The sequence below is a fragment of the Macaca fascicularis genome, chromosome 10, assembly GCF_037993035.2.
Source record: "Macaca fascicularis isolate 582-1 chromosome 10, T2T-MFA8v1.1".
In the NCBI taxonomy this organism is placed as follows: domain Eukaryota; kingdom Metazoa; phylum Chordata; class Mammalia; order Primates; family Cercopithecidae; genus Macaca; species Macaca fascicularis.
The window spans coordinates 93,137,338-93,149,338 of NC_088384.1; the positions used below are offsets into that span (position 1 = coordinate 93,137,338).

General features: G+C 41.9%; 1 protein-coding gene across 13 annotated transcripts in view; it reads right to left on the minus strand.

The window, feature by feature from the left end:
* RBL1 (RB transcriptional corepressor like 1) overlaps window positions 1–12,001 on the minus strand; it is an 88,991-nt gene that overhangs the window by 19,549 nt on the left and 57,441 nt on the right. For all 13 annotated transcript variants that reach the window (XM_074005286.1, XM_005568943.5, XM_074005289.1 and 10 more), the window contains one exon: window positions 2,462–2,638. In XM_074005286.1, the coding sequence (XP_073861387.1) occupies window positions 2,462–2,638 (177 nt within the window). The remainder of the gene's footprint in view (window positions 1–2,461; window positions 2,639–12,001) is intronic.

The window sequence follows — 12,001 nt, forward strand, 5'->3', positions numbered from 1 at the left end:
TGGCACTGAGAGCAACCTTGCAGAAAACCATTAACCCCAGGCCAGTCCATGACTAAAAACCACTAACATTTATGATTTTTTTCTACCTTTACAGTTCAGGCTTTGTAGCCTGTGGGGAATCACTTAATAGTTTCATTAATCAAAAAGCACTGAAACTGTTATGGTGTGACTCTACTGAAAATCCATTTCTTTATATAAAAAAAGATACAAGAAAACTCAGATCTGTTTAATGCCCTGCAGTCTCCAGTTTTATTAATTTTAAGTACTTACTTAAAAGTAAATTAACTACATACAAAGGATTAAAAATATCTTACAGTGATGATCTTCAATCAAACTGAGTGGCTATTATAGGATTAGGTTTTAACATTTCAGGACAGACTGTAGGTTTTTTTTTTTTTTTTTTTTTTGAGACGGAGTCTCGCTGTGTCTCCCAGGCTGGAGTGCAGTGGCGTGATCTCGGCTCACTGCAAGCTCCGCCTCCTGGGTTCACGCCATTCTCCCGCCTCAGCCTCCGAGTAGCTGGGACTACAGGCGCCCGCCACCACGCCCGGCTAATTTTTTGTATTTTTAGTAGAGACGGGGTTTCACCGTGTTAGCCAGGATGGTCTTGATCTCCTGACCTCGTGATCCACCCGTCTCGGCCTCCCAAAGTGCTGGGATTACAGGCTTGAGCCACCGCGCCCGGCCCAGACTATAGGGTTTCTAATGTTTAGACAGAAGTCACAGTGGTGGCCAAAAGGAAGAAAAAGGAATTCCTTCTGGGATCTCTGTGATCATAAACTTCACTTAAGTTACTCCTTTCCCTTGCTTCACTGTCCATTAGTGCTAACCCTGTTCTCTATAATGATGAGCTAGAAATGGCAAAGCCTGAACTCTAACAGTCTTCTGGAAAACACACGATTAGCTAGTAACATTTATCTTTTAAGTTTTTAATTCTTTTTTTTTCTTTTTTTGAGATAGAGTCTCGCTCTGTCATCTAGGCTAGAGTGCAGTGGCGTGATCTTGGCTTACTGCAACCTCCGCCTCCCGGGTTCAAGTGATTCTCCTGCCTCAGGAGTCCTTCCTGAGTAGCTGGGACTACAGGAGTGTGCCACCACGCCCAGCTAATTTTTGTATTTTTAGTAGAGACAGGGTTTCACCGTGTTAGCCAGGATGGTCTCGATCTCCTGACCTCGTGATCTGCCTGCTTTAGCCTCCCAAAGTGCTGGGATTATAGGCATGAGCCCACGCCCGGCCCTTCAGGTTGAGTTTTCTAACTGCAACTTCACCATTCTGCAAATCAGCAAGATTCACTTCAAACACATGACTCTTGAGGCTATCAGATGCAATTTGGTTCCTTGAGTCCTGGTAACTAGTGTCTTTCCAGTATTTCTTGTATTGAACATACTCGGTGCTTTTTTACATCAAACTAATCTTTCTTAAAAAATGAATCAACCATTTTCTTGTTGGCTCCCTTTTAGTTGCCTTTTGTATGGTGCATGTTCTCGTTAACTGCCATAGTGCTGCAGAAACAATTACTAAGACCTATTATTTATTTATTTATTTATTTATTTGAGACGGAGTCGTGCTCTGTCGCGCAGGCTGGAGTGCAGTGGCGCAATCTCGGCTCACTGCAAGCTCCGCCTCCCAGGTTCACGCCGTTCTCCTGCCTCAGCCTCCTGAGTAGCTGGGACTACAGGCGCCCACCACCACGATCGGCTAATTTTTTGTATTTTTAGTAGAGACGGGGTTTCACCGTGTTAGCCAGGATGGTCTTGATCTCCTGACCTTGTGATCCATCCGCCTTGGGCTCCCAAAGTGCTGGGATTACAGGCGTGAGCCACCGCGCCCGGCCTAAGACCTATTTTTCACAGAGATTTCAAAGAGGCATTCTGGGAGGAGGGGTCACAAAGGAGTTTAAAAACATATGCTCTGTCTCAAAAAGCTGAAAAATCAAATCTTAACTGTATATATCTGCTAGGACTGCCAGTGTGGCCAGTGTGGTAAAGACAAATGATTGTATCAGATATATGAGAATTTTAAAAAACAAGCAAGATATGTTATTCTATGACTTAAAACACGTTGTAGCAACTAGAAAGTAAAATGCTCTTCTGGGGCAGCACAATAAATCACGAGAAAGCAATATGCAATATGGTACAGAAACTTTTTTTTTCTTGAGACAGGGGTCTTGCTCTATTGCCCAGACTGAAGTGCAGTGTCATGATCTCGGGTCACTGCAACCTTGGCCTCCTGGGCTCAAGAGATCCTCCCACCTCAGTCTCCCAAGTAGCTGGGCCTATAGGTGCAAGCAACAATGCCCAGCTAACTTTTACATTTTTTACAGAGACAAGGTTTCACCATGTTGCCCAAGCTGATCTCGAAATCTTGGGCTCAAGTGATCTCCTTGCCTTGACCTCCCAAAGTGCTAGGATTATACGTGTGAGCCACCATGCCCAGCCTCTTCTCCCAATGTATACATTACCTTTGCCATGATATAAAAGGCACAAAGGAGGAGCTGATCCAAATGCCTGTCTTTCATTAGATCAGGGCAGTGAACTAAAGTGAATTCAAAACACGTCCATATCTTCCTTCGTAACTCATTTGAAACATCCAGTTTTAGACATAGATCACGTAAGCGTACACTTGCCAAATGATAGACCTAAAATAGAAGGTAATACATTGATGCAAAACACCAAGTAAATCATTTCTCAAATTTTTATGTCTTACCATGAACATGGGCTTTCAGACCAAGATTAAAAACATAGGCTGTTGATATACTAAATTAAATAAAATTTCTGTTCTATAGCACTAGTTCACTGCTATGGCAGGAGGATATAGATTAAAGCAAAGCTACTTGAAAATTTTTTTTAAAGATGTCATCTATTACTCTATGCTGCCAACTATGTAAAGAAAAACTGAAATATAGATTTACCTGCATCATGACAATTATGAATACATAATTTTTCCTTTTTTTTTTTCTTCTTAGGTGGATTCTCGCTTTGTCACCCAGGCTGGAGTGCAGTGGCACCATCTTGCCTCACTGCAACCTCTGCCTTCTGTGTAAAGCAGTTACTGCCTTAGCCTCCCGAGTAACTGGACATACAGTTGCAGGCCACCATGCCTAGCTAATTTTTGTATTTTTCATAGAGACAGGGTTTGATCATGTTGGCCAGGCTTGTCTTTAACTCCTGACCTCAAGTAACCCACGCACTGCAGCCTCCCAAAGTAATGGGATTACAGGTGTGAGCCACTGTGCCCGGCCCGAACGCATAATTTTTCAAAGCTCAGAAGTCTCTGTCTATTCTCTTTGGGTTCAGGTAAAATTGCTAGGAGGCCTAACATGCCAAATAATATACGTTTGACTCCAAAATGAGTCAGAAAGCAAAACCATTTAAAAATTGCTCCTATATTCTACACTTCTTATGAGCACAATGGGAACAAAACAGGAATGTTAAATAAGATACAAAGCTTTTTTTTTTAAAGCATGTGAAAATAAATTCAGTTCAGTTCCCTGGCCCTAAGATCCTGCAAGACTTTTATTATTTTAAGAATTGATAACCCTGATGTGGTATTCCTAAACCAGACTGTTCTATTCAAACTCTTTTTTTTTTTTTTTTGAGACAGAGTCTTACTCTGTAGCCTAAGTTGGAGTGCAGTGGCACGATCTTGGCTCACTGCAACCTCCGCCTCCGGGCTCAAGTGATTCTCGTGTCTTATCCTCCCAAGTAGCTGGGACTACAGGCAAGCATCACCATGCCTGGCTAATTTTTTTTTTTTTTTTTGTATTTGAGTAGAGATGTGGTTTCACCATGTTGCCCAGAGTGGTCTCAAACTCCTGAAGTCAGGCGATCTGCCTGCCTCGGCCTCCCAAAGTGCTGGGATTACAGGGTGAGTCACCGTACCCGGCCCAAACTATGTCTTTAAATTTTCAGAGAGGAAAAAAAAAGAAAGTAAGTTACCCCTTACAGAAAATTATCTTTGACAGAAAAATACCTACAAACTGAGCTTAAAAACTAATTTAAGCTACTCAGTAATCTAATATAAAGAGAGACAAATAGTTGACTCCAAAGCCACCAGTGATTTATTTTATAGCAAACAAATTTTCTGTATCCTCTCCCCTTGTTTCTGGTCCAGCCATGCTGAGGAAACAGTAGGGTCAGAGCAAAGGGAAAGACACTAGAACTTTATATTCATGAAAGGATAAGATAAGAGATATAGTCCTAGCTAGAAGAATTAAAAATAATATGTAATTAAGTAACACTTGGTAAAGTATCTTTTACAGAACTGATCCAATGCTTACAGGATACACATATGCTGGCAGGCTTCTGATTCTAACATTCACGGTAAATTCTATGTAGGCATAGAACACCAGCATCACACTGAGTTCAGCATAGATAATCGTTATAATTTACTCAGTGAATGGTTATTTTGAATTTATTATAGATTCAGACATTTCAGTTCCTTTTATATTTTCTAGCTTCTTATCTATACTGAGTAGGTTATAATTAAATGAAAGGAAAAGGATGTTAGATTCTAAAACAACATTCAAAATGAAGAATTCACCAAAAAAAGCCTACTTCTTTCAAACTTAGGTTAATTATCAGAGGCAATAATTTGCCATTTTGAAAATTAAAAACGGTAAGTAAATGGGGAAACCGCTATATTTTCAAGCTCTGTAAACAGTCCTTAGGCATAGGAGGGGGTGGAGGGACAGAGAAGAGAAGCCAGTAAAGGTGGTGAAAAGAGCAAGACTCTCCCTCAACCATCCTAATTGTCAACCAAAGCAGCCCTGCTTTCATATGTTTTGTTTATACTTCTGGAGACTATTTCATTCAAAGAAGGGGTTTCCCTAAAAGATGAAATTCCTTGGAGAATCAGTTGCTCCAAAACCCACAATGTAATGAAAATAAATGAGCTATAATTGAAAGGAACAGAAGACAAAGAATGGTTGTAGAAGCTATAAATGAGTTGTTTTCCAGTGTCTGTCTCCTTTTCTGCAATAACAGAACCCTTGACATTTACACCTGGCTTCCTGTAATAAAGACTATATTTGCCCCTTTGAAAATTCTGCCTGGGCACGGTGGCTCACATCTGTAATCCCAGCACATTGGGAAGGTGAGGTGGATGGACTGGTTGAGTCCAGGAGTTTGAAACCATCCTAAGCAACATAGCGAAACACCTTATCTACAAAAAATTAAAAAATTAGCTGGGTGTGGTAGCCTGTGCCTATAGTCCCAGCTACTCAGGAGGCTGAGGTGAGAGGATCGCTTGAGCCCAGGAGGTTGAGGCTGCAGTGAGCCATGATCTTGCCACTGCACCCCAGCATGGGTGACTGAGCGAGACCTTGTCTCCAAAAAATAAATAAATAAATAAATAAATTCTACAAGTGGCTACATGACTAAGTGGGAAATAAACAGCACTGGTGTATGTAACTTCTGGGACAGGTTCTGAAGGTGAGAAGGCATGCTCTTTTTCTTCCTGCTGGCTAGAATGCAGATATGATATCTGGAAGGGAAGCAGTCATCATGGACTGAGTTAGAAACCTTGTGTTGAGAACGGCCAAAAAATCCTTGAAGGGACCTGGGTTTTTTTATTTTTTGAGATGGAGTCTTGCTCTGTCGCCCAGGCTAGAGTGTGGTGTCGCAATCTCGGCTCACTGCAACCCCGTTGCCCAGGTTCACGCCATTCTCCTGCTTCAGCCTCCTGATTAGCTGGGACTACAGGTGCCTGCTACCATGCCCGGGTAATTTTTTTGTATTTTTAGTAGAGATGGGGTTTCACCATGTTAGCCAGGATAGTCTCGAATTCCTGACCTCGTGATCTGCCCATCCCGGCCTCCCAAAGTGCTAGGATTACAGGCGTCAACCACCACGCCTGGCCAGGACCTGGGTTCCTAATGGTCATGGTAACCACAGCAGTCCCATACTACTTACACAGACTTTACGTGAAAGATAAATTCTCTTGTTTAAGCTACTATTATTTTCAAACAGCTAAACTGAAATCTAAGAAACAAATAGATAATCACTATGCCCAAGGTCAGAAAATATGTTAGAGGTACTGTGAAAGAAACAGGATTTGATATAAAAACGTAAAAAATAATCCTCGGCCGGGTGCAGTAGCTCACGACTGTAATCCCAGCACTTTGGGAGGCCGAGGCGGGCAGATCACGAGGTCAGGAGATCGAGGCCATCCTGGTGAACACGGTGAAATCCCACCTCTACTGAAAATGCAAAAAAAAAATTAGCCGGGCGTGGTGGTGGGCGCCTGTATTCCCAGCTTCTAGGGAGGCTGAGGCAGGAGAATGGCGTGAACCCGGGAGGCGACGGAGCCTGCAGTGAGCGGAGATTGTGTCACTGCACTCCAGCCTGGGCGACAGAGCGAGACTCCATCTCAAAAAAAAAAAAAAAAAAATCCTCATGTTTTATCTTAATATAAAACTATCTAATTCAGAGCGTGAGCTAAGACTTTCCATGATAGCAAGTGACAAAAGAATGGAGAAAAACATGATTGAGGAAGAGTATAAATTAAGGAAGATTTATTTAGCATAGAGAAAAGAGGACATATAAAAAATTATTGCTGGGCACAGTGGCTCACGCCTGTAATCCCAGCACTTTGGGAGGCTGAGACGGGTGGGTCACAAGGTCAGGAGTTCAAGACCAGCCTGGCTAAGATGCTGAAATCCCGTCTCTACTAAAAATACAAAAATTAGCCGGGCGTGGTGGCACACACCTGTAATCCCAGCTACTTAGGATGCTGAGGCAGGAGAATTGCTTAAACCTGGGCGGCAGTGAGCCAAGATCGCGCCACTGCACTCCAGCCTGGGTGACAGAGCAAGACTCCGTCTCAAAAAAAAAAAAAAAATTATTAGGCCAGGCGCGGTGGCTCACACCTGTAATACTAGTACTTTGGGAGGCTGAGGCAGTGGATCACGAGGTCAGGAGATTGAGACCGTCCTGATCAACATGGTGAAACCCTGTCTCTACTAAAAACAAAAAAAATTGGCCGGGCGCGGTGGCTCACGCCTGTAATCCCAGCATTTTGGGAGGCCGAGGCGGTAGGATCACAAGGTCAGGAGATCGAGACCACGGTGAAACCCCGTCTCTACTAAAAACAACAAAAAATTAGCCGGGTGCGGTTGCGGGCGCCTGTAGTCCCAGCTACTCGGGAGGCTGAGGCAGGAGAATGGCGGGAATCCGGGAGGTGGAGCTTGCAGTGAGCCGAGATCGCACCACTGCACTCCAGCCTGGCGACAGACCGAGACTCCATCTTAAAAAAAAAAAAAATTATTACAAGAACAATTGGTTGGGCATGGTGGCTCACACCCGTAATCCCAGCCACTTCGGGAGGCTGAGGTGGGAGGATCGCCTGAGCCCAGGAGTTAGAGACCAGCCTGGGAAACACAGTGAGACTCTCTTTCTAAAAAAAAAAAAAAAAAAAAAAAATCTAGCTGGATGGGGTGGTGCACGCCTGTGGTCCTACTACTCAGGAGGCAGGAGGAGCTCTTGAGCCTGGGAGGTAGACTGCAGTGAGCCATTATCGTGCCTCTGCATTCTAGTCTGGGCGACAGAGCAAGACCCTGTCTCAAAATAATAATAATAAAACGATTAGTAGAGAAATACACTTAAATTTGCCTGTAGACCCAGCTTCTTGGAGGGTAATGAAGGAGGATCACTTGAGCCTAGGAGTTTGGGCTGTAGCGTGCTGTAACTGTGCTTGTGAATAGTCACTGTACTCCAACCTGGGCAACAGAATGGGCTAGCCAACCATCTAGTTGTGGGATACACTGCAGTCATGTTTGGTTATAAATATCTGATTAACATGTCTATCTTATCAGAAGCTGATGATTCAAAATGTGCTTGTAAGAGATAGGACAAATTCAAGTTATTGTCTATGGTCAACAGTTTTTAGTCCTTTTCCATTAATATTAAAATAATTTAAGTATTATAATAAGAACTGGTCATATGCTAATTTAAAAGGTAACACACTAGATTTATTTTATTTATTTTTTATTTTTGGAGATGGGGTCTTACTCTGTTTCTTGGGCTGGAGTGTAGTAGCACCTTCTTAGCTCACTGCAGCCTTGAAATCATGGGCTCATGTTATCCTTCCACTTTAGCCTCCTGAGTAGCTGGGACTACAGGCATGTGCCACTATGCTGGCTAATTTTTTAAGTTTTTGGTAGAGACTGGGTCTCGCTATGTTGCCCAGGCTGGTCTTAAACTGCAAGCCTCGAGTAATCCTCCTGCCTCGGCCTCTGAAATACTGAGATTACAGGCATGAGCCACCATGCCTGGCCTAGATTTATAATAAAAATTATGAGTAACAGCTAGGCATGGTGGCACATGCCTGTAATCCCAGCACTTTGGGAGGCTGTGGTGGGCGGATCACCTGAGGTCAGGAGTTTGAGACCAGGCTGGCCAATATGGTGAAACCCTGTTTCTACTAAAAATACAAAAATTAGCCAGGTGTGGTGGTGCACACCTGTAGTCCCAGCTACTTGGGACGGTGAGGCAAGTGAATCGCTTGAACCTGGGAGACAGAAGCTGTAGTGAGCCGAGATCATGCTACTGCATTCCAGCCTGGGAGACAGAGTAAGACTCTGTCTCAAAAGTAAATAAATAAATAATGGCTTGGGCATGGTGACTCACACAGTAATCCCAATGCTTTGGGAGGTCAAAGAGGGAGGATCACTTGAGCCCAGGAGTTCAAGGCTACAGTGAGCCATATTCATGCCACTGCACTATAGCTTTGGTAACAGAACAAGACCTTGTCTCTAAAAAAAAAACAATTAAAAAGAATATATAGCCTTCTCACAGTATCCCATCAATCTTTAGAATGATTCTTCGCTGATTCAGATTCACCCATGAGATCCAACATGTATTTGTCCCACAGTGAACTCCATTCTACAGCAACATAACACAATGGAGTTTCAGTTAATTCCAGAGGCTGGCCAACTACTTACTCAAAGTTGCAAAAGAATACAAGCTAGCAAAAAACGTAAGTTAGATCTGAAAACAGAATCAAATCCTGTGAGCCTGAGTCTAAACTTACAGCTCACCAGGATCATAATATTCTCTTGAAAGGTCAAATGTATTTTTTAAGTGGCTAAAGGTACATCACTTGACAGCAAAGCCAGACTAAGCATAAGAAAAAATACAGACCACTATCTCTTGTGAATATTGGTGCAAAAATCCTCAACTAAATACTAGCAAAACAAATTCAACAGCATATGAAGAGGGTTATACACCATGACCAAGTAGAACTTATTCTTTTTTTTTTTTTTTTTGAGACGGAGTCTCGTTCTGTCGCCCAGGCAGGAGTGCAGTGGCCGGATCTCAGCTCACTGCAAGCTCCGCCTCCCGGGTTTACGCCATTCTCCTGCCTCAGCCTCCCGAGTAGCTGGGACTACAGGCGCCCGCCAACTCGCCCAGCTATTTTTTTGTATTTTTTAGTAGAGACGGGGTTTCACCCTGTTAGCCAGGATGGTCTCGATCTCCTGACCTTGCGATCCGCCCGTCTCGGCCTCCCAAAGTGCTGGGATTACAGGCTTGAGCCACCGTGCCCGGCCAGAACTTATTCTTAGAAGGTAAGGATAATTTGAAATAAGGAAATCAATCTGTATAACACACCATATTAAAAGGACAAAGGGAAAATGGCCACATAATCATTTCAAGTGATACAGGAAAGCATTTGACAAAATTTAACACCCTTTCATGATAAAAAATACTCCAAAAGCTAGGAAGAGAGAAGGAAACTACCTAAACAAAATAAAGGATATACAGTAATCCCTTGGTATACACAGGAGATTTCTTCCAGGAGCCCCTGCATATACCTGAATCTATGCATACTCAAGTCCTCCATTTCGCCCTGTAGAATCCCCATGTACAAAAAGATGGCCCTCTATATACACAGGTATCACATCCCTCAAATACTGTATTTTCATTCTGTGTCAGCTGAAAAAAATTTGTATACAAGTGGACTTGTACAGTGCAAAAACATGTTCAAGGGTCAACTGTATATAAAAAACCCACAGCTAACATCATTCTCAAATTGAAAACCTGAAAGGTGTTCCTCTAAGATCAGGAGTAAAACAAGGATGTTTGCTTTCACCACTTGTATTCAACATAGAACTGGAATTCCTAGCCAGAGCAATTAGGCAGGAAAAAGAAATTCAAATTGGAAAGAAAGAAGTAAAATTATCTTTGTTCATAGATGACAAAATCTTATGTATGGAAAACTCAAAAAACCTAAAGAACCCATAAAACCTGACAGAACTAATAAATAAATCAGCAAAGCTTCAAGATAAGAAAATCAATACAACATCACTTGTGTTCCTTTACATTACATTAATGAACAATCTAAAAAATGAAATTAAGACAATTCCACTTACTTACAATAGCATCAAAAATAATACAATACTTAGGAATAATCTTAAGCAAGGACTTGTCTTACAAAAGACATATACTGAAAACTACAAAATGTTGCTGAAGAAATTAAAGAAGACGTGAATGAAAAGACATCCTATGATCATGGACTGGAAGACTTAATATTCTTAAGATGTCAATGCTAGCCAACGCAATGTCCATATTCAAGGCAATCTCTGTCAAAATTCCAACAATGTTTTTGCAGAAAGAGAAAAATCTATCCTAAAACTCATACAGACTCTCAAGAAATCTTGAATAGCTAAAACAATCTTAAGAAAGAAAAATAAAGTTGGAGGTCTCACATCTCCTGATTTTAAAACTTTTGACACAAAGCTATGGTTATCAAAACAGTGTGGTACTGAATACAGATAGACATATAGTCCAATTAATAGAATAGAGAGTCCAGAATTAAACTCCCATATCTATGCTCAAGTGACTTTTCAACAAGGATTCTAAGCTCATTCAATGGGAAAGGGCAGTCTTTCAACAAATAGTGCTGGGAAAAGATATCCATGTGTAAAAGAATGACTTTAGACCCTTATCTAACACCATATACAAAAATTAAAATGGGCTGGGTGTAGTGGCTCATGGCTGTAATCCCAGCACTTTGGGAGGCTGAGGCGGGCAGATCACTTAAGCTCACAAGTTCCAGACCAGCCTGGGCAACATGCTGAAACCCTGTCTCTACAAAAAAAATGCAAAAACAGGCCAGGTGTGGTGGCTCATGCCTGTAATCCTAGCACTTTGGGAGGCCAAGGTGGCTGAATCACCTGAGGTCAGTAGTTTGAAACCAGCCTAACCAGTATGGTGAAACCTCGTCTCTACTAAAAATACAAAAATTAGACGGGCTTGGTGGCATGTGCCTGTAGTCCCAGTTACTCAGGAGGCTGAGACAGGAGAATTGCTTGAACCCAGGAGGCAGAGGTTGCAGTGAGCCGAGACTGTGCCACTGCACTCCAGCCTGGGCAACAGAGTGAGACTCTGTCTCAAAAAAAAAAAAAGAAAATTAGCTGGGCATGGTGGCACATGCCTGTAGTCTCAGCTGCTCGGGGCGTTGAGGTGGGAGGATCATTTGAATCCGGGAGGCGGAGGCTGCAGTGAGCTGTGACTGCGCGACTGCACTCCAGCCTGGGTGACAAAGTGAGACTGTCTCAAAAAAAAATAGACATAATAAATATAAGAGCTAAAAACTATAAAACTCTTAGATGAAAACATAGGGGAGAAGTTTTATAATACTGGATTTGGCAATTATTTCTTGTATATGACACCAAAAACAGAGACAAAAAATGAAAAGAATAAATTGACTTTATTAAAATTAAAAACTTTCATGTGTCAAGAACACCATCAATGGGATGAAAAGACAACCCATAGAATGGGAGAAAATACTTGTAAATAGTATATTTTATAGGGGATTAATATCTAGAATACATAAAGAACTCCTACAATTCAACAAAAACAAAACCCATAATTTAAAAAATGGGCAAAAGACTTGAATAGACATTTCTACAATGAAGATATATAGATGAGCAAAAACACATGAAAAGATACTCAATATTACTAATCAGTAGGGAAATGAAAATCGAAATTATAATAAGATG